General features: G+C 42.9%; 1 protein-coding gene across 1 annotated transcript in view; it reads right to left on the bottom strand.

The window, feature by feature from the left end:
• ASB3 (ankyrin repeat and SOCS box containing 3) overlaps positions 1–23,386 on the bottom strand; it is a 114,683-nt gene that overhangs the window by 28,368 nt on the left and 62,929 nt on the right. Inside the window, exons 5-7 of the mRNA XM_065401193.1 lie at positions 8,912–9,024; positions 7,980–8,115; positions 1,410–1,587 (exon numbers count right to left, since the gene is read on the bottom strand). Coding sequence (XP_065257265.1) covers positions 1,410–1,587; positions 7,980–8,115; positions 8,912–9,024 — 427 coding nt within the window. The remainder of the gene's footprint in view (positions 1–1,409; positions 1,588–7,979; positions 8,116–8,911; positions 9,025–23,386) is intronic.

The following is a 23,386-nucleotide window of genomic DNA, read 5'->3' as shown; positions in this document are numbered from 1 at the left end:
TGTGACCCTCCCCCCTTTACTTTAAAAACTGGGGGTTAATTTAATTTAATGGGGGCTGGGAGCTGTCAGCCCCATGAAGCTGATAGCTCATGACCGCCATGTAACCACCCTGAGGGGTCATGACCCCGTTTGAGAACCCCTCATCTATGACACCCCAGACAATGAGGTTTCCTCAGCCAATGCTTTCTTGAGGTTGGAGAATGGATGAGAGTGAGCTGGCTGAAGCTCAGTCCAAACAAGGCTCAGGTGATGGTGGCTTGGGTGAAGCAGCTGGAGGACATGGCAGAGGCAATATTAGCCCTTTTGACTGGGGGTTTCTGCCACTGGTCACCAGAGCATGACACTTGAAAATGTTAGACCCCCCACAGAGACTGTTAGACAGCTATAACCAGGCTGGCTAGGAAGTTGCATCCTTTATTTCACAAATGGACCTTGTCACTGTTTTCCATGCTTCCTCCACACCCCCAAGATGCACTCTACATGGGTCTACACCTTAAAATCATTCACAGACTGAAGCTGGTGCAGAGTGCAGCAGCTCATTTAGTGAGTGGGGCATCTCTGTGGAAACATGTGGCACCGGTGCTCCGGGAACTGTGCTGGCTCTTCAGGTGGAGTTTAAGGTGTTGATCATGAGCTATAGAGCCTTAAATGGTCTGGAATGTGAGAATGTGCCTCTTTCCCTGTGATATACAGCCAAAACTGTGCTCAGTGGAGCCACTCTAGTTGGATCCCACATTTATAAAAGAGATGGGGGCTACTGGCAGAGGGATCTCTGTGAGAACCTGGGGGTCTGAAACTTGCTTGCTCCTCCTTGCTGTGAAATACCTCAAATTTCATTACCTACTCTACTGCAAAAGCCAAATTTTGTTTGTTTGCTTGCTTTTGGGGGGGAGGGGGTGGAGCTATGTTCTTGGATGGATTAAAGGGACTGTTCTGCTGCTTTGATTTACTGGCTCATTTAGTTATTCATTATTTGTATATGATTATTTTTGCTGCTGTATGGTTATCATTTAAAACTGTATTTCTAATTAAGGGCTCCTAAAGAGTTTTGGACAAGAATACTTTATCATTATTTACACCTAAAACATAAAATAAACAAAATAGTAATATGCTTATCAGGTGAGCAGATGTCTGATCCTGCAGCCCCAATCTCTGTGGGACATCCACTGACTTCAATGGGAGTTGGATCAGACTCCGATGCAAAATGTCTGCTTATTTCAATGAGAGTTCCACATGGACAAGAGCTGCAGGGTCAGGCTTTGAAACTGTAATGTGAAGAAAATAAGAAATTCTAAACTAAAAAACAGAGTCCATAACTCATTATTTCCCTTCCATTTATAGCTGAAAATTCTCATTCTTGATTACCATTTAGTGAGTAGAATCATTTATTAGATTTTTATATCACCTACTTGCTATGGCCCATTTGGGCTGCTGCATGAATAGGCAACTGCCATTCCTCCTCATTACAGTAGAGATTTGGATTGGCCCCTTTTGATAACAATAGGTCCACACACTCGGTATGGCCTTCCTGTGCAGCAATGAATAATGGAGTGGCTTTGTCCTTGGCTTGACAATTGACATTTGCACCTAACACAGAATAAAACATATAATATGATGCCTGATTATCATAACAGAGCAAAACCACAAAAGTGAATAAACAAATTACAGCATTAATTAGGCACTGGCTTTCACAAAATTGCTTCATCATTCAGAAGATTTTCCACAGGTATTAAAGAAAAAACTGTTACCTACCTTTCGTAACTGTTGTTCTTCGAGATGTGTTGCTCATGTCCATTCCATTGTAGGTGTGCGCACGCCCACATGTGCATTCATTGGAGACTTTTGCCTTAGCAGTACCTGCAGGGCCAGCTGTGGCACCCTCTGGAATGCCGCACTCATGGCATTGTATATCAGGGACTGCCAGCCCTGCGCTCTCTCAGTTCCTTCTTGCCAACAGAAGGGCAGGAGGGCGGGTAATGGAATGGAGACCCTCCAGGAGAGAAACAGGAGGGAGCAGGATGACCGTGCCGTCATAGGATGGGCGAAGACCAACCCGCCTTGAAATGGCCACCAGGTGAACCAAGTGTACCATGTGTACCTAGACCGAAGACAGCAACAGATCCTGGAGCTTAAGGTGCAGCAAATAGTCCAGGATATCCTGCAGCGGGGCCTCTTCTGCACGAATGTGGCGACCTGAGGCCCACCACGAGAACCGTTACTACTTTGCCATGTAGGTAGCCCTGGTGGAGGGTTTCCTGCTGCCCAGCAGGATCTGCTGGACAACAGCAGAACACCGCCATTCTTTCCCACTTAGCCACGCAGGCCATCAAGTGCAGCGCCACCAGATTTGGATGCAGTAGATTGCCGTGGTTCTGGGACAGCAGATCTGGCCAAAGACGCAGCTGCAGTGGGGTGGCTGCCGAAAGACTCAGCAACATGTCGAACCGGAGTTGACGAGGCCAAACTAGGACTATGAGGATGACTGTTGCTTTGTCTTGCTTCACCTTTAGCAGGACTTTGTGGATTAATGGTATCGGCAGGAAGGCGTACATCAGCGTTCCCGACCACGGGATCAGGAAGGCATTCGACAGGGAGCCCTTCACAGAATCATAGAATATCAGGGTTGGAAGGGACCTCAGGAGGTCATCTAGTCCAATCCCCTGCTCAAAGCAGGACCAATCCCCAGACAGATTTTTACCCCAGTTCCCTAAATGGCCCCCTTAAGGATTGAACTCACAACTCTGGGTTTAGGAGGCCAATGCTCAAACAACTGAGCTATCACTCCCCCCTGCTCAGCAGAGAACAGAGCATGTGGCACTTCCTGTTCTGCTAGGATGCGAACAGGTCCACCAGGGGAGTCCCCTACTTGCAGAAGATTAGGCTGACCACCTCCGGATGGAGTGACCATTTGTGGCGAGACGAGAAGGCCCTGCTGAGGCGATCTGCCAGGACGTTCTTGGTTTCAGGCAGGTGGGCAGCCACCAAATGAATGGCATGCTGCACACAAAAGTCTTGGAGGCTGAGCGCTTCCTGACAAAGGTCCAAGACCTGGCGCCACCCTGCCTGGTGATGTAATACATTGTGGCACTATTGTCCATCAGGATCTGCACCACTTTGCCTTCCAGGTGGGGCAAGAAAGGCTGGCAGGCCAGGCGAACTGCTCTGAGCTCCCTGAGATTGATGTGAAGGTCGTGGGTCATAGGTTGTGTTGTTGCCAGCGACCCTGGGTGTTGAGCTCACCCAGATGGGCTCCCCAGCCCATATCCGAGACTAGGTTGAGCGACGGAGGCAGGGTCATGAAGGGGACTCCTTGCAGCACTGACTTAGGATCCCGCCACCAGTCCAGAGATGAGAGAGTGTGGCTCGGCCCTGTGACCACTCGGTCCAGGGGGTGCCTGTTGGGAATGTAGACCAAAACCAGCCATGCTTGCAGAGGCCTCAGATGAAGCCGGGCATGGTTGACCACGTATGCGCACATGGCACATGTGGGCCGTGGTGAGTGGCTGGCTCTTTATGAGGGAAATCAAGTCCGTCATGGTCTGAAAACATGCTTCCGGAAGGAAGGTCCTGGCCTGCGTAGAGTCGAGAACTGCTCTGATGAACTCTATGTGTTGGACCGGCGTTAATGTGGATTTTTCTGTATTTATTAAGAGGCCCAGGTCGCTGCAGGTAGAGCACACCAAATTGAGGCTTCTTTGCACCTGCTCCGGAGACCTGCCCTCAATGAGCCAGTCGTCGACATACGGTAAGATCTGGACCCCTCGACGCCTCAGGTAAGCCGCCACCAGTGCCAGGCATTCCGTAAACACCCTGGGGGCCGAGAACAGGCCGAAGGATAGCGCTGTGAACTGGAAGTGGCACCCAGCCACTATGAAACGCAGGAAACGCCTGTGTCCCAGGAATACAAAGACATGAAAGTAAACATCCTTGAAGTCAAGAGCGGCGTACCAGCCCCCCAGATCCAGGGAAGGGATGATGAAGGCCAGGGAGACCATGCAGAACTTCAACTTCTTGCGAGACTTGTTGAGGCCCTGCAGGTCCAGAATGGGTCTAAGGCCCCCTTTTGCCTTCGGGATTAGGAAGTAGCGGGAGTAGAATCCTCTTCCTTCCATGTCCCGAGGAACCTCCTCCACAGATCCTAAGCTTGGGAGCTTCTTGTCCTCCTGAACAAGGAGTTGCTCATGAGAAGGGTCCCTGGAGAGGGACGGGGATGCGGGGGGTGGGAGGTAGGGGCAGCCAGAAACTGCAGGGTGTAGCCCCGAGCCACTATGTCCAGGACTCAGCAGTCTGACATAACCTGCAACCAGGTTGAGTGGTAGGGGAAAAGGTGGTTGAGGAAAAGAAGGGAAGGATCTGGGCAGTTGACTTGGTGTGTCGTTCCTGAGCGCACCCTCAAAATGATCGCTTCTGGCCCCCTTGGTGCTTCGCTGGGCCAGGCTGTGCAGGAGACCAGGACGCCGAAGGGCGGCCGTGGCTAAACCCAACATCTTGTTTCCTTGCAGGCCCTTGTTGAGGCTGCCACTGTCGAGGTGGCGGAGGAGACCGGAATGGCTGTCGCGATGCCTGAGGAGTGTGCATCCCAGAGAGCGGAGGGTCGTCGGCGTGTCTTCCAGGCCGTGCAGACGCGCATCCATTTGGTCAGAGAACAGGCCGACACCGTCAAACAGGAGGTCCTGAATAGAAGCCTGCATCTCCTGGGACAGGCCAGCCGTCTGGAGCCAAGAACTGCATCGCATGACCATCGCTGAAGCGACCACACTGGCAGGTGAATCGGCCGCATCCCAGGCCATTTGAAGGGAGCACCGAGCCACCGCAGTCCCCTCCTCCACAAGGGTCGTGAATTCCTAGGCCGTCTCCTGGGACATGGAGTCCTTGAACTTGAGGAGAGCATCCCAAAAGTTAAAGTTGTAGCAATCCAAAAGGGCCTGGTGGTTCACCACCTGAAACTGAAGGCTAGCCATAGAATAAATTTTGCGACCAAACAAATCCAGCCTTTTGGCCTTCTTAGTTTTAGGGGTGGAACTGGTGGGCCCCTGTTTGTCCCTCTCGGCCCCAACACAACCAACAATCCCGGTGACAGGTGGGTGTACAAGTACTCGAACCCTTTTGTGGGGATGAAGTACTTCTTTTCCACCCTCTTAGAGGCGGGCGGGATGGAGGACAGGGTTTGCCAGATCGTTTTGGAAATGTTCAGGACCCCCTCATGTACCGGGAGTGCGACGCAAGCCAGGGCAGACACTGAGAGCACATTACGCAATGCGTCTGTCTGCTCCTGCATCTCCTCCGCCTTGAGGCTGAAGTTGGAAGCCACCCTGCGGAGCAGCGCCTGATGCTCCCTAAAATCGTCCGACGGGCTAGCTCTGGAGGGGCCCGCCACCGCCTCGTCTGGAGAGGAAGAGGTTGATTGGACGACCGGGGGTGGTCTTGCAGTGTCCTCACCTGTCAGAGAGGGCGACCTGGGGGGAGGGTGCCGGCTCCTCACCCGCGGCGGCTGCCAGAGTGTCCTGCACCAAACCCAGTGGCATCGTTGCCGTGGGTGCCAACTTTGGCCTGTCTGATGTGGTGACTGAGGGCTGGCGGGAGTGGGGCAATGGCATGATGGGAATACCCCAGACATTCCAATAAGGCGATTGGGTCAGCCATTGGTCCTGCTGCCAGATCAGCGAACAAGGCGGGGCTGTGGATGCTTGGGTCTGGCGGCTCACTGTCGCTGCCAGTGACCGGTGCTGGTAACGGTCCGACTGGTGCCAGGAGTAGGGCGAGCGGTGCCGTGCCAGGGAGCAACCTCGAGGTCTCAGCAACGGCAACCAACGATGTGACAAAGACCAGTGCTGGGGAGATCGACGCCTGGGCAAGCTCCGGCATGAAGTCGGGGATCGGGAGCGCGGAGCCAATGATTCGTAGCGGTGAACTGGAGACCTGGGCTGATGCGGAGATCAAGAACGTGGCGACCTAAGGCTCTGTCTTGGCTCTGGGGACTGGTGGCGCTCACTTGTTTTCTGCGAGGCCTTGTCGGCGGGCTTGCCCTCATGGGGTGCCTTAGCCGGTTCCATTGCCACACGCGGTGCCGGCTGTGACAGAGGCACTCTTAGCTCTCTAGGTGCCGGGGGCTCAGAGCGCGTCGACTGCGCTGTCAACTTGGGTCCTTTACCACTCCCTGGAGTCAGTGGCGGGTCCTTTCGGGGGGAGGAACTCCCCAGGGGTGAGCCCTTTTGTGAGTCACTACAAGGCATGAAGAGTAGGGCTTGAAATCCGGAGACCAGGGCATGCCCCGCCTGGGGCAAAGTCCCTGCCGGGACACTATCTAACTAAACACTTAATAGGTACTTAACAACTAACTAACAAATGATTAAACTATTTACAGCTAGAAGCACAAGGCTAAGATAGAAGAGAAACCGCTGACCGCTTGTGAAGCAAGGGACAGAGGCACTCCGACTGACCACCATGGGCAGTAAGAAGGAACTGAAAGGGCGCAGGACCGGCGGCGCCTGATATACCAACGCATGAGCATGGAAATCCAGAGGGCACCACTAAGCAAAAAGTCTCCAACGACTGCGCATGTGGGCACGTGTGCACATCTACAATGAAATCAATATGAGCAAGCACTCGAAGAAGAATCATATTTACTTTACTAACCTGCTACGTGTTTTCAAATTGCTCATACGCTAAAGTGATTAGAACTAAAGTTCTCAAAGTATTTTTGGTTTTCATTTAAATCTGACAGGAAGAAAACACTGATGTCAAATGCTAGTCCCTTAAAATTCTCCTTTAGGGTCACTTGAAACCCTGATGAGGTTACAGAGTGAATGAATGATGTAAAACATTATTTTAAGTTAATCACAAATACAGCAAAAATATGCAATCCTCAGTGCAATGCAAGTAATTAGTACCTAATAAATTAAACAAACTCTAAAATAACATTACACACTGGAGAGCTGAACCACTTTCTTCCATTCAAAGGAAGACATTCCCATCATTCAAAATGCCAATAATCCTGCTACGCTGGCAGATTGTTGGGCTTGAATTCTGGTATAGCAGTGCATTATACATTGATAGTAGAAGATACTTAATGAACAGAATTATAAACCACAGAGTCGTTACTTTTATTTACATCTTTACAGATGAACTTTACATTAGGTTTCTTACTCCTACTGAGAGAAAGACTTTGTATGCAACTGGGAAGCACTTGTCTCACTATGTAGTAGAATAGGGCAATACCAGATAAATGATAGACATTGTGGAAAAATTTCAAAGATTTAGTTAATATTTTGTTAGAAATTACTTTCTGTAGATTTGTTGACCTGTGTGTGATGTTTTGGCCAGGTTTAGGGTGCTCATCAATTTAATAGTTTTGACTGTTTAATTTTCATTTGATTGTGTGGGAAGGTTAGTGACAGCATACTATTCAGAGATGCACACCAAGGTCTGTTGGTCTGAGATTCTGAAGAAATTACGACTGTAACTTTAGGATCCGATTGTGATACCCTTTATCATGCTAAGTAGTATATTGCTCCTGCAGTAATCCATAGAAATGAATTGGACTTCTCATGTAGTAAAGGACTACTCAGTGTGATTAAGGTCACAATCAGACCCTTAATCTTTACCTAGGTTAGGTCTTTACTTAGGCCTGGTCTAACTAAAAAGTCAGGTCGACCCAACTAAGTCGGTCAGGGGTGTAAAAAAAATCCTAACTCCCGGTGCACACAGAGCAAAGAGCAAAGTCAACCCAAGAATTCTTCCATCGACCTAGCTACTGCCTTTCGGGGAGGCGGATTACCTATGTCACTGTAGCATTTCCACTGTAGACAAGCACTTATGTTTTATTTCCTGTTTCTTGGTCTGATTCAAGGGAATGCAAGGCAAGATACCGGAATAGCAAGATTTAAGCAGTTTGTGATAATTTCATATACCAGTTCATAGCTGGTGTTTCACTAACATTATAAAAATATTACTAATGCTAAATGAAAGGTGAAAATTACCATGTGATATAAGTACTCGTAAACTCTCCAGCTTCCCATACTGAGCAGCAATGAACAGAGGTGTGATTCCAAAGTCATCCACACATTCCTTGTTTGCTCCTTTTTCAAGAAGCAATTTTATTATTTCAGTATGTCCCTGAAATAAATATATTTTGTTTTGTTAGAAAAAGAGCAGTGGAATTGATATAACCCTGCTTTTTCATTCTTACTCTGTGTATAAATCTAAAATATAGAGTACATTCAATATTCTATAGTATTCTGAAAGTCTGTGGCAGAATCATCAGATAGGTTTAATTTCATCTTGCACATTTACCCAGTCCAATAAATACACCGCTACCTCGATATAACGCGACCCGATATAACACAAATTCGGATATAATGCGGTAAAGCAGCGCTCCGGGGGGGCGGGGCTGTGCACTCCGGTGGATCAAAGCAAGTTCAATATAACGCGGTTTCACCTATAACGTGGTAAGATTTTTTGGCTCCCAAGGACAGCGTTATATCAAGGTAGAGGTGTATAAATAGAATTAAATTAGCATATTGGAACTATAAGTCTGATAAATTTTTATGCTGGATAAAAAAAAAATTCAGAAGAGACCAGGTTGGCCGCATCTATGATACAATGAAAGTCTTCCCCAAAAAAATAAGTGTATGTTATAACAGATTTACTTCCCAAATATTATATTTGATCACTTCTTAAGTACATGCAGTACTATTAATACTTAAATAATCATTGCTGCCTAACACCTTCTATCGCTGATGTAGCATACTATGACATATTCAGAATGATCATTAGCATTTAGACTGCCTTTTCTGCCCAGCCTAACAATCATAAATCATCAGAGTAGGAAGCAAAAACTGTACAACCTGTCATTTTAAAAGGGTAAAACACACTATTTACATGGAAATGAAATAATAAATTTATAGGTTACCTGAAAAGAAGCTTGGTGCAAAGAATTCCATCCAGACCAAGAATGGGATCCATTAATATTTGCTCCGTGTTGGAGTAGAAGCTTTATAATTTCTGGATGTCCATTTTCTACAGCTTCAAACAGAGTAGTAAAAAATTACTCTTACCAAAGAGGCAGAATTGAAGGAACTGGTCAGCTCAGTGGTTTAGTCATCAAATTTTCACCTCAGTAATCAGAACTGTTTTACAGCCCCACAACAGACATCAAAACTAATTCACTTTGAGTGACTGTGCAGCTTTGATTACAGATCTAAACCCAAACACACAAAACCTACTCTCTAAGGCTCTGCATATGAAACAGAAATTATATCTAGTGTTGCCTCTTTGTGAAGCAAAACATTTAGCCTAACCAAAAGAAGGCTGAGGGGAGATATGATTGCTCTCTATAAATATATCAGAGGAATAAATACCAGGGAGGGAGAGGAATTATTTAAGCTCAGTACCAATGTGGACACAAGAACAAATGGATATAAACTGGCCATCAGGAAGTTTAGATTTGAAATTAGACGAAGGTTTCTAACCATCAGAGGAGTGAAGTTCTGGAACAGCCTTCCAAGGGGAGCAGTGGGGGCAAAAGACATATCTGGTTTCAAGAGTAAGCTTGATAAGTTTATGGAGGAGATGATATGATGGGATAGCCTAATTTTGGCAATTAATTGGTGTTTGACTATTAGCAGTAAATATGCCCAATGGCCTGTGATGGCATGTTAGATGGGGTGGGATCTGAGTTACTACAGAGAATTCTTTCCTGGGTGTCTGGCTGGTGAGTCTTGCCCACATGCTCAAGGTTTAGCTGATCACCATATTTGGGGCTGGGAAGGAATTTTCCTCCAGGACAGATTGGCAGAGGCCCTGGGGGGGTTTCGCCTTCCTCTGCAGCGTGGGGCACAGGTCACTTGCTGGAGGATTCTCTGCACCTTGAAGTCTTTAAACCACAATTTGAGGACTTCAATAGCTCAGACATAGGTTAGGGGTTTGATACAGGAATGGGTGGGTGAGATTCTGTGGCCTGCGTTGTACAGGAGGTCAGACTAGACGATCATAATGGTCCCTTCTGACCTTAAAGTCTATGATTCTATGATAAGCTCCAAGATGGAGACATTGATAACTATCTTTTAAGAATACGATAGTCAGTACATGGATAATGAAGATAAAGTACTATCAATCTGATAATGTGGTTCACAGGGAACAAAAGTTCCAATGTACAGCAAAACTAACATCTCTTTCTCCAGCAGGTGGAGGTCTATGGAAACCATAATTTAAGGAAACATCTGCTAGTAATTTTAATTTCTCGTCTTCCTCAATAATTTTTAACTTAAAAACACAACAAAAATTGTACATATGGAAGTTACGCCCTTAGTCCATATTGGTGTAAAATTACATCAACACCAGTGGACGTACTCCTGATCACACTCTGTGATGAGAGATCACAATCAGCCACACTAGCCCTAGAGACAACTTCCCATTTACCCTCACATTCAGCATGAAGACAAGGAAGTGGAACTAGAGTATGTGATGACACTTACTAGTGTACCAATATTGCAGACACCGCTGAAAATGAAATACTCATAACAGAAAGTGATTGTTGATTACAGGAAAGAATAGAGTCAGGAATTCTGGGTTCTATTTGTAGCTCTACCACCAATACACTGTGTAACCCACAGGTAAATTGAGGAACAAAGAGATTACATGATCTGACTATATGTAAAATCGGTATGATACAATCTTCAGTACATAATTTCTTGGAGAGTTCCTAAGCTTAGGAATATTTGTAAAAATTTTAAAAGACTTCTAAATCCTATAAAGTGTAAAATTTGTAAAATTCCATAGAGGACCTCATAGAATCACACTGAAAAAAAATAAGTTTCTACAAAATGCATCTTCTTAGTTCATGTTTACTAAATTTTCAATCCAATTTTATTTTTCCAATTTCTGTCTACGTCAATTTAGCTTATTAAAATCAAGCTGCTCAGTATCTGCTTTATACATTTATTGCCAACACTTAGTAGCAAAAATTACTCCACAATTTGAACTTGTTTTCTAGTAATCAGGCTGCAGTGGTGATATATGAAGCCAATAGTCGGTCAGTAGTTTTTCTAGAGTTAGGTTGATATGAGTTAGTTACGGGGGATATGACAGGTCTATAAAATCATGACTGGTGTGGAGAAAGTAAATAAGGAAGTGTTATTTACTCCTTCTCATAGCACAAGAACTAGGGGTCACCAAATGAAACTAATAGGCAACAGGTTTAAAACAAAAAAAAGGAAGTATTTCTTCACACAACCCACAGTCAACCTGTGGAACTCTTTGCCAGAGGATGTTGTGAAGCCTAAGACTATAACAGGGTTCAAAAAAGAACAAGATAAATTAATGGAGTCCATCGTGGAGTCCAGCAATGGCTATTAGCCAGGATGGGCAGGGATGGTGTCCCTAGCCTCCGTTTGCTAGAAGCTGGGAATAGGCAACAGGGGATGGATCACTTGATGATTACCTGTTCTGTTCATTCCCTCTGAAGCACCTGGCATTAGCCACTGTCAGAAGACAGGATACTGGGCTAGACGGACCTTTGGTCTGACCCAGTATGGCCATTCTTCTGTAAAAGAGGTAGCTTTCGTTATAATGAAAGCTTTGTCAAAGAGAGGGGTCTTGCACTACACAGTGAAGCAAACTTGGGATGTGGCAGAGGTAGTAAAGTTCCAAAACAAATCACAAATGCCCTACCTCTAATCCAGAATCATATAAAGACCGTGAGCAGAAGTTCCTCAGCAGACCTCAGTTGACATGATGGTGCACAGGAAGAGCTGCAAACTCTAAGACAGATAAATCATAGACTCATAGACTTTAAGGTCAGAAGGGACCAATATGGTCATCTAGTCTGACCTCCCGCATGATGCAGGCCACAAAAGCTGACCCACCCACTTTCCCTTAACTCAGCTGTTGAAGTCTCCAGATCGTGATTTAAAGACTTCAAGTCACAGAGAATCCTCCAGCTTGCGACCCCTGCCCCATGCTGCGGAGGAAGGCGAAAAACCTCCAGGGCCTCTGCCAATCTACCCTGGAGGAAAATTCCTTCTCGACCCCAAATATGGCGATCAGTAGAACCCCGAGCATACAGGCAAGATTCTCCAGCCGGACCCTCATTTTACCAGTGATGGCACGTTATTGCCTAATTGACTAAAATCATGTTATCCCATCAAACCATTCCCTCCATAAACTTATCTAGCCTAATCTTGAAGCCAGAGAGGTCTTTCGCCCCCACCGTTTCCCTCGGAAGGCTGTTCCAAAATTTCACCCCTCTGACGGTTAGAAACCTTCGTCTAATTTCAAGCCTAAACTTCCCCACAGCCAGTTTATATCCATTTGTTCTCGTGTCCACATTAGTACTGAGCTGAAATAATTCCTCTCCCTCCCTGGTATTTATCCCTTTGATATATTTAAAGAGAGCAATCATATCCCCCCTCAGCCTTCTTTTGGTTAGGCTAAACAAACCGAGCTCCTCGAGTCTCCTTTCATAGGAAAGGTTTTCCATTCCTCGGATCATCCTAGTGGCCCTTCTCTGTACCCCTTCCAGTTTGAGTTCATCCTTTTTAAACATAGGAGACCAGAACTGCACACAGTACTCCAAATGAGGTCTCACCAGCGCCTTGTATAATGGAAGCAGCACCTCCTTGTCCCTACTAGAAATACCTCGCCTAATGCATCCCAAGACCGCATTAGCTTTTTTCACAGCCACGTCACATTGCCGACTCATAGTCATCCTGCAATCAACCAGGACTCCGAGGTAAATGCCAAACCACAGAAGATTTTGTTGATTAAAACTAATTATCTGAATTGTAATCAGAAGCAGATGGGAAGCCAGTAAAGTGCATGGCACACAGGCCTAATGTGCTCATGGCTGATCCACTGCACTGTGAGCATGTTGCTACTGCATTCAGCATTGGCTAAAGTTTCCAAGTGGTCTTCAAGGGTAACCCTAACTGTGAGAAAATGAAGTAGCCCAAGCCTAAAAGTGATAGAGGCTTGGATGACTCATAAGATCTGCTTCGGTGAGGAAAGGCTGCAACACTTCAACCAACCACAAAGTCAAAAAGCTGTATGTACCCCTTTTGCTAGTTGGGAATCCAAGAGAAATCTTGGGTTCAAATTACCCCAAACTGTTTTGGCATGGATGGGATTCATTTAATGAATAACTGGAGCAGTTACAACCCTCACTAATTTCTCTAGATTACCAACCAAACAAATACATCTCTGTTTTACCCAGATTCATTATCAGCCAACTCTTTCTCATTTGACCCTATTTGGGACAGATGCTATGGAAGCAAGGAAACTGAACTAACTGAATCTGATGAATAAAAAACCTAGAACTAAGTACCATCACCATACAAACATTACCACAGACCAAAATGCCTCACAACCTTCTTCAGCAGCTCTTATGCTCTCTTAGGAGGATAACCAGCTTCCTGTGGTACCTCACATGTGAAGGACTAAGTGACTGTTCATTTCCCTTACTCTAGTACCACTCTTTGCATCTGTCAGAAAGGAAGGACTGCGTCACTGAAATCACTCCAGGTAGATCCTTTGTCAAACATATTAAGTGTGCACATCCAGTGTAAAGTCTGTCTAAACCAGGGGTCTCAAACTCAATTTACCTTAGGGCCAGTGCCAGTCCTCAAATCCTCCCAGCGGGCCAATAATGTCACTGAAGATGGTGTTCAGAAAAGAAAACGTTTATATTGTATTTTTTATTTCAATTTTCTTAGAAATAATAAAACTGTCATACAACTTTATACAATTCTTCGCCTGCCAGGGAGTTTTTAGTGTTTGCCAGATACCTGGCAACGCTTCAGTTCTGTCAGTTTGTTGATGTTTGGACTGAGCAGTTGAAACCTTCAGGATTGCAGCAAGGTGTACATCAGATAGTTGTGTTCGGTATTTTGACTTGTTTATATTCATTGTGGAAAAAAGTGATGATGCCTCCATGGCTGATTCTGCCCGGCAACTAATGATGCTGCCTCCAGGGCTGACTCTGCATGGCGACTAGTGATGATATCTCTGTCCCTTTCCCCCAGCCAATGGGAGCTGCATGGGGCGGCGCCTGCAGCAGACAGAGCCGGCAGCATGGCTACATGCGTCTCTCTTCCATGGGCCTCAGTGGGGAGGTTCTCGAGCTGCAGATGGCCCGTGGGCCGGGACTTTGAGACCCCTGGTCTAAACCTTACAGGATACTTAAAACTGGACTTTGGTATAAAGAGTCTCTAACTAAAAAGGAGCATATTAACACTTGTATGCCTCTATATTAACTCAAACGTACCTTTTCAGAGACCTCTACTATACACTGACCTTGGAACTAGCTGACAACATGCTAACCTAGAACCCCATTACCCCTCCCATCAGACAAGTGGCTCACCTCAAGAAAAAAATACTGCCGACTGAAAATAGCCACTTATTTACTTATCCAGCCACCAACTTGTGCCACTATATGGAATAGTCACATGTGTCTCACAGTTCACCTGGTGCTGAAAACAAGTTAGTAAACTACCCTTGTTTACAGTCAAAACTCCGCTGCTTAAGACCCAATGCTTTGTGCATTATCTTTCTCCTGAGCTTGGTTACAGCAGCTGGAAACATGATTGCTATTGGCCAGGTAAGACAGTAGGAACGCTATTGAGAGGTCCGTTTACCAAATTTTGATATTACATATAAACTGTACTAACAGAAAACCAAAACTTCAGAGCACTTTCTTACACTATATTGAAATAAAAACTGTTTGTCTTTAAGAGCAAAATTGTTGAACTAGAAGGCAAAAACAGCAAAGTGAGAGGTTCTTCTTCATTTTTTTTATATCCATATACCTCAGCTGTTCATTAAAATTGATGACATGTACTTCTCAGAAGCAAATAAGGAGAAGTTATGATTCTGCCTCCTTGAATGTGTTGCACATTTTAACATTTTGGTAGAGATATGAGGTTATGCATTTCCAGTTGAGGGAAGCAGGAAACAGCTTGGCCTCTGGAACAAGCTGCTGATACTATCTTGTCTAAAATGTTTTTAAATCTTTGAAAAATTGAATATGTGCAAAAGTTAAAGCAGCCCTGTGCACAGCTACTGCTTGGCCAGGCTATCACCATAAGTCTTGCTGTCTTTAGTGGCATTACAGGGGTCACATTCAGAGAGATGAATGGTTCTTGAATGTTTTCTCCGATACACAGTATTTCTTTTTTTATTTTCTTTATTTTTGTTTTTACCCTCTCCAACCCAACTCACTTGGACAATTCTAGATGCTAAAAACTTCCACTTATTCACATAGGAATTCTATTTAAAATAGAATAGCTATTCATATATCTACAGGGAGCAGGCCACTGTATTGGCTACATCAGAGGGCCTCACAGTGCCCTTTGCCCATATGAATCTGTCTTCTTCCCATCCTGCCTTCCTTACAAGCCAAAAAAGTTGCTCTACTCTCAGTGACAGACCCCTACTTCAGAGTTCTTTAGACCACAGACAGTTGTTACATTTTACTTATGGTAACTTACACAATTATAGAAACATCTTAAATTGTGGAGTTCAATTGAAATTCTCTCTAATGGCATTTACATGTTAAGGGGTATAGAGGCAGAATTTAAAAGGTGAGCTGAGAATATTTTCTTAACACACACAGCTACATATATTGTTATGTTCTGAAAACCCTAAATAGATTGTATAAAGAAGTGCACTCTTCACCTCATTTCAGCCTCTGCAAAGCCACACCAGCTGACCCCTCTTTCAGCCGCCAGACCCCCGCACAATGCATGCCTTAATTTCAGAGGCTTTGAAGAACCATGCTGGGGCATGGAACTGACTCATGATAGCTCAGGTAAGTGGTTTTTTTCCTTTCATTATATAGCACAGTTTTATGGTGTCTTTCATATTATTTTTATACCCTTTGAAATATAAAACAACACAAAAAACACATTGTAAACCATGCTATATAATAAACAATTACCCTTACGTGAGCCCCTGGGACAGCTCTCTTTTCCCCAACAAGGCACCATAGCAGATGCAATGTTAAGTGCGGCAGGAGCTGGCCAGCTTGACTTTGAGGATACTGAAATGAAAGACAAAGTCTGTTTAGAGTTAATTACATGCCAAAGGCCTCCCTTAGCTATCTGAGCCATTCAGAACATAAAAATACATTTAGCTAATTTTTGGTTACATATTTGCAAATTATATTTAAAGTAAGCATTATAGAGAATACAGGGAAGAACACGTTGGTTTGTCAGGTGGACAGACAACAATACCTTCCTTCTTTGTTCAACATAGGTCCAAAGGACAATCAGCACTCAAAACAATATAAGAACATAGTGCTGCTTCTTGCCTGAGATCCTTGTCTACACCAGCAAATGTCCTGTTACTGACAGCAAGTGTCACCAACAAGTGAAACTAAACTGGTGCTGAACACAGTTTAAATGCAAATGCATCAAGGACAAACCCTTTTCAGCTTCATTTCAGAAAGTGAGTTAGGTTGGTTTTAGCCACAGATTCTGGGCTGGTTCTGAATTCCTTGGCTACACTTGCAGTTAAATTATGTTCAGCACCATTTTTGTTGCACCCATTGCTGACAGGCTAATTTTGCTATGATAATAAAAGTAATAACCAATAATAATATTAATAAAAGTGCTCTAACTATCGAGCTTGAAGAGAGTGAGACAGACTATAATAATGTGATCCTAGTCTCTCTCACTCAGTATGAAGGCAGAATCCTTGCCACTCACTAAGAAACACTAGTGAAGTGTTTCCTACTGGAAAAACAGCACTATTTTTCCCTGTGGTTTGCAGCCTAACCTGAATAGAAAAAAGGTACTAAGTAACAGAAAGGTGAGTCAAAGAAGGGGGTGACAAAGACAGAAGGAAAATAAATCAAAGGGTAATGTAAATATGATTGTAAGCTACTTGCCTCAAAATTTTGATCTCCTAACTTTTACTCACACAAAAACTTGCCTTTAGATCACTTAATGGGTTACTATCCTACAAACCAATCTGCTCATCAATAGATCACCACAGTATTGAAAATAATGAATTTAGTAGGTTGTCAATTTTAGGACAATTTTTCTTAGACATAATGATGTTACTCTGGAGATAAAGCACCCTGGTTACACTATTTATGGTTTTTTATCATCAATGACACATCACTACATTTTGTACTATTAAATCTTTGTGGCAACATCCTAGCTAACTTTAATGCATTTTTGACAAAATAACCATGACCTGAAAATATATAATTTCTCTTTAACATTCATATTACTAACGAATGCTTGTGATACAGCAACAGAACTTAGAGATGAAAAGGAAAAATTCTTACATACTATTTTTTTGGTTATTATTCAAACCCTACCTATCCTGAGTAGAAGCAAACAAAAAAAGGCAAAGTACCAGCCTGTTTTTAGTGAGCATGTTGACGAACTTCTGCAGCAAGTGGACATGCTGCAGGCCATCTATCTACAAATTCACCTCTGCCTGCCAAGTGGTAGCTGTAATGGTTTCCTGAACCTACAAATCCCAAGCCCTCTGTTGCAATGTTTATGCCCTTTTATGCCATTTGTTAACAAATAACAACTTCATCTTCCCCCAGTGATTAGCTATTGCTGATTTCCCATCGCTTTCCAATTGGGAGGACTCACCCCTTCATCTTTTCTTGTCCATCCCACTCTCTTAGCCCAGATCACCTCTCCTGAAGAAAAACTCATAAGAGGTGGTATAAAAGGCCAGATAAACAGAGGGAAAACTCAGTTTCCTACCTATTGTTCTTCTCAAGGGAAGGAACTTGGGGATTCACAGGATGGAGAAACTCAAGACCACACAACTCTGTGACTCTATCACCATCCCTTTCTATACATGCCTATATTCAGGTGCCCTCTGCATACAACTGGGTGAAATTCTGGCCCCAATGAATTGGGAGTTTAACTACTGTCTTCTTGGAAACATGGATTTTAATGCCTCTAACTACTACTCCCTTTCATTAGTAAATCTAAGCTTTGGAAAACCCTACTTATGATAGACAAACTGACTCACTATTACTGACAAGATTTTTCCACATTTTTTTTCTGGGTGTCAGCCACCAACACAAAGCAGAGTAACTCTGCTCATTTCCCTACCCTAGTGCTGAGTATACCCAATGAAACAAAGGTTGGTGAGGATCAGAGTTCTTTGGACTTTGCCTCAGTTCTTCAGCTTCTCTAGCTGGTTGTTACCTGGATTAGTAAAAACCGCTCTGAGTCTATTATAATTACTTTGTAGATTTACAACCATAAGTAGGTGGATAAATAAATACATATCATTATCATATAAAAACAACACTGGAAAATTAATTCTGTAAAACCACACAAAACTAGTGAGAAAACACACAGATGAGCTGAAAATGTAACAGAATATACTGTATTTTCCAGTATCTAGAAAACAAAGTGCACTAATTATACTGCAAGAGTGGTTTTCACACTAGATCATTGCTAAATAAATTATTTGTTTCCAATCAGTCATTTTCTGTATTCCTTCTGCAAATATTACAGGTATAAAGAGAGACTTCCCTCATTAAGCCATTGACAAAAGTGTGCTGATGGACAGATAATCACTACAGTCTCTGTGACACAGCTTACTTACCTATAAAATGGGTACAATACTTACCTATGCCTCAGAGTTGTGCTGGAGAAAAGAGTCTATAAAGTACTTCCAGATCGTCTACACTGCAGAAGTGCAAGTTGTTATAGCTGTTCAGTCATGGTAATTTTTAGGAAGAGCCATTGACTGGTCATTGTGAAGAGCACATTATCATAAAAATATAATTAAAAGATGTCAAATCCCACCGGCAAAAGGGTTCCATATCCTGTAACACTTTTGTGATAAATGAAAGGGGCGGGTAGCTCCCTTTTATGGACACCCAGCCAGCCAGTTAGCTATAAAATCTCTCTTAGTAGTTGTTCTCTACTTGCTTTACCTGTAAAGGGTTAAAAAGTCTCCCTGCATAGGTAAAAGAAGGGAGTGGGCACCTGACCAAAAGACCCAATTGGAAGGCTAGAACTTTTTAAAATTGGGAAAAAACTTCCCCTTTGTCTGTTCTGTTGTTGTTCTCGGGGAGAAGCAGAGCCAGGGCTGGAACTATGTTGTAAGAAGCTTGGGTCCAGGTATGAAAAATCATCTGAATCACACCTAGAAACTACTCACTTGAAACCCCCAGATATGTAAGTAGATCAGGAAATGTCCAGGAAGACGCAATTAGGTTTATTTATTTTATTTCTTTATGGCTTGTGGACTCCTCTGTGCTAACCCCAAATGCTTTTGTTTTGCTTGTAACCTTTAAGATGGACCTCAAAAAGGTTTTTCTTGATGCTTAATTATTGTAAGTGGGTTTTTTAAATCTAGCAGTAGCCTGAGTTTTCAAATGTATTTTCTTTCTTTTTGCTTTTAATAAAATTTACCTTTTTTTTAGAACAGGATTGGATTTTGTGTCCTAAGATGTTTGTGCACACATAGTTTAATTAGCTGGAGGCAACAGCTGATTTCCTCTGTTTTCTTTCTCAGCTCTTCCCTGGAGGTGGGGGTGAAAGGGCTTGAGGGTACCCCACAGAAAGGAATTCCCAAGTGCACCTTCCTGGGTTCTCAAAGGGGTTTTTGCACTTGGGTGGTGGCAGAATCTACTCATCCAAGGTCCGAAAAAAGCTGTAATCTCGGGAGTTTAATACAAGCCTGGAGTGGCAAGTATTAATTTTTAGAATCCTTGCGGGTCCCCACCTTCTGCACTCAAAGTGCCAGAGTGGGGAATCAGCCTTGACAACTTTAATGGCTCATATTAGTCAACAAAGTATTATTCTTATGCTGTGGTAATAGCAAATAGATTTGAACAATAGTTTGTTATATCAGAATTGAATTTTTGCTGTTTTTGAACTTAGGTGAGGGAGAAACTTCATCGTCTCAATGGGAATTCAAGCTCTCAGTGACAGTTCACTGGTCAGATTGTTTGTGCTTCACAATGTTGTTGAGGAGCTCCTATTCCCCATGCAATCCAAAGTTTGACTCGACTTAATTAAAGTTTCTCAATGAGTTTAGCTCAACAGTTTACCCATTGCATCTACTTCTCGTATGCAGAAATCCCAAAGTGTCAAGGGTTCAGAGTCAGAAATTCTTTGAAAATCATGGAAAGCACAGAATCCATGACAAAAATGAAGACTGTATAATGTAATTATATAATACATAGCATGCTGAGAGATGAGTCAAGCAATTTAGCTTCACTTGATTGGACAAAGGGGAAGGAAGATACATAATAAATTCTTCAGGAATTTGCCTGAACTGCCCGAAACTTTATCAATACCAAGCTAACAACAACAGATGCCCAAAGGTTAGGCGTCCTGGCAAACTCACTGTAGAGACGGGAACTGCCTCCACCTCTTTCCCTTTGACTTGACCCTGAATTTGGGAACCCATGGTCCTGCCCCGGTGCACCATCAGAGAGCATCACAAGGCCCAGTCGCTGATGCATACTAACGTGTAGGCCTCCGCTCCTACATACAGAAACCTCAGATCCTTGTGTGCCTAACCAACCTTCCATCAGCCTCTAATGACTGGCTCTTTTGGAATTCACAGAAGGAACAGTTCCTCACATGTTCATAAATCACACCAAATACATACCCAATCCTCCTATGCTAATTGGTCCTTTAACTGACTCAGTTGCAGGGACTATAAACCTGCCCATGCAATTCATCTAGAAGTTGTGGTGGGACAACTATGTGAAGGAAAAACCTGACTGGAACTCATGAATGGATCAAACCAACGCAAACACAGAAACCAAGAACCCAATGCAGATGTACAGTAGTAAACACCATACACAGAACCCAGAGATTAATACATTTTTCCTCTCCCCTGCCTTCCATCACGCAACTGGATATGAATGAGAATTTAACTATTTTATCTGAAAAGCTACAGGTTCTGCTGCCCCTTCTGAAGCTTTGTAAATAAAAAACAAAAGCTGAAGAATTCTGTGCCCACTCACAAACACTGTTGAAACTTATATTTGTAGGCAGATATTTACTATGGGATTTTCAAAAGCACCTAAAGGAAATTTAATGGAAGTTGTTCCTCTAACTCCCCCATGTGCTTTTGAAAGTTCCACCCTCACTGGAGAAATGAACAATTTTGAAAATGCCTTTCACAATTAATATCAAAATGTATTTGCTCTTTGTATTTACATCTTTTATTCTAAACCAGCACTGAACCAAAGAAGTATTTAAAAATAACCCTTCAATTGAACTGCAGATATCATAGCTTTTTAAAATATGACTGTAGTATACAAATAAACTAAAAAGTCCATTGTACATTAAATAGTGTCTGGCTTCTGATAAGTTCAGCCATCTCCAATGCCACATTTTATCATACAATAATTAAACGTATTCCTAAACTGATTTAAATCCCCATATATCTAAAAATGCAGAATGGTATGCGGTACAGTAAAATCTTATGGGGGCAATCTCCTGTCCTGAAAATATACCTAAATAGACTGAGTACAATTCTGCTCCCCTTTATTCAACTGCCACCTTTCTCAGACAACAGATATTTGTCAGTCTCTCAAGTTTAAAAAAAAAATTATATGATCTAAGAAATGTAACAAAGCAAAATTAACTAATACACAAAGAGATTCTGATCACGTCACAAACACTAAAGCTTCCACATCTCCAGTTACCTTGATGCTGTAACTCCTTAATGTGTGTAAAGTCTCCCTTTTCTGAACCCCACAGATACCTGTACTATATCCAGCACCATATCCCACACATATGAATGTTAAACAGAAAATCTGTCAACATATTTAAGATTTTTTCATTATCAAATAAAAAAAAGACCACTGAAGAAAATAAAAATGATTTATCTGTTTAGACCACACAAGCAAACAAAGCATGTCCTGGGGAACACTGTTCAGGAAAATTCTCATTGAGAATACCCCAAAGAGTGCAAAAAGCTAAAAAGATGCATTATATTCCAATTTTAAACTACAGGAAACAGAATTTTAAGTCAATGTATCAGAAACATTGTCTCATCTAGAACGCCAGGTTTTGATAAACATTGCTGAGAAAATACAGCAAGACTATAGTGTGAAGTGCTGTACTGTTTCGCAACAGTTTATCTTAATATTTATAGAAGATCTATGATTTCTGTGGTGTAGGTACCAATCATTGCTAATTTCACATATGTGCCGTTTACTATGCTTGGGTTTTATGCAAATATGTAATAAGCACATAAAAATATTCAGTACAGAATCCTAGGCACACAAGTTTTTGCATAGAGAAAACATCTAATGTGCAGTAGAGGTTACAAATACATATTTTTCTGAAGAAAACATCTACTTTATTTATCATTGTCAAAATGCTTTTTTTTTTTTTCTTCAAAAGAACACACCTTAATGAAAGCTATTTTAATCCACTGCAGTATTTTTCTGGTCCTTTGGTTACACTGACATCTGGTGGCATTTAAAGAAAATTCTCAAAACTACAGGTTATTATAAGTTTAGTTATTATTTTATTCAGCTATTTTATGTCATTACCTCAGGTATCTTAATATTAATAGTCAGCACTTCTATTATAAAGGCCCTCTACTCAAGCTTTCATAATCTGCCAGTAAAATCTGCTCTGAGGTGACATACTACCACTTTGTCTAGGAATAATTTTCCCCCTATTTTTTTTAACTTTTGGTCACATTTGCATTACATGGGTACCTCAAGGGCTGATAACAGGATACAGGCTCTGGCCTTTCTTGCCTAGGTCACTTGTTACCAGCTGTTCAATTGTATATATGAAAAATGCAGTCCATTTTCTGATAGAAAAATATTCAAAAAAAAAATCAAAGAAATGTAGGGCTGTAAGGGACGTCGAGAAGTCATCAAGTCCAGCCCCCTGCACTGTGGCAGGACCAAGTAAACTTAGACAATCCATTTGTCCAATCTGTTTTTAGAAACTTCCAATGATGGGGATTCCATAGTCTACCTTGGAAGCCTATTCCAGAGCTTAACTACCTTTAGTTAGAAAGTTTTTCCTAATATCTAACCTAAATCTCCCTCACCGCAGATTAAGCCCATTACTTCTTGTCCTACCTTCAGTGGACCTGGAAAACAACTGATCACCATCCTCTTTATAACAGCCATTGACATATTTGAAGACTTATCTGGTACCTGCTCAGTCTTCCTTTCTTAAGACTAAACATGCTCAGTTTTTTTTAACCCTTCCCTCATAGGTCAGGTTTTCTAAACCTTTTATCGTTTTTGTTGCTGTCCTCTAGACTCTCTCCAATTTGTCCACATCTTTCCTAAAGTGTGGATATAGTACTCAAGCTGAGACATCACCAGTGCCGAGCAGAGCGGGACAATTACTTCCCGTGTCTTACATGCAACACTCCTGTGAATACACCCCAGAATGATATTAGTCTT

This window comes from Emys orbicularis, chromosome 3 (assembly GCF_028017835.1).
Source record: "Emys orbicularis isolate rEmyOrb1 chromosome 3, rEmyOrb1.hap1, whole genome shotgun sequence".
NCBI classification, from domain to species: Eukaryota; Metazoa; Chordata; order Testudines; family Emydidae; genus Emys; species Emys orbicularis.
This window is presented reverse-complemented; position numbering and strand designations above follow the sequence as displayed.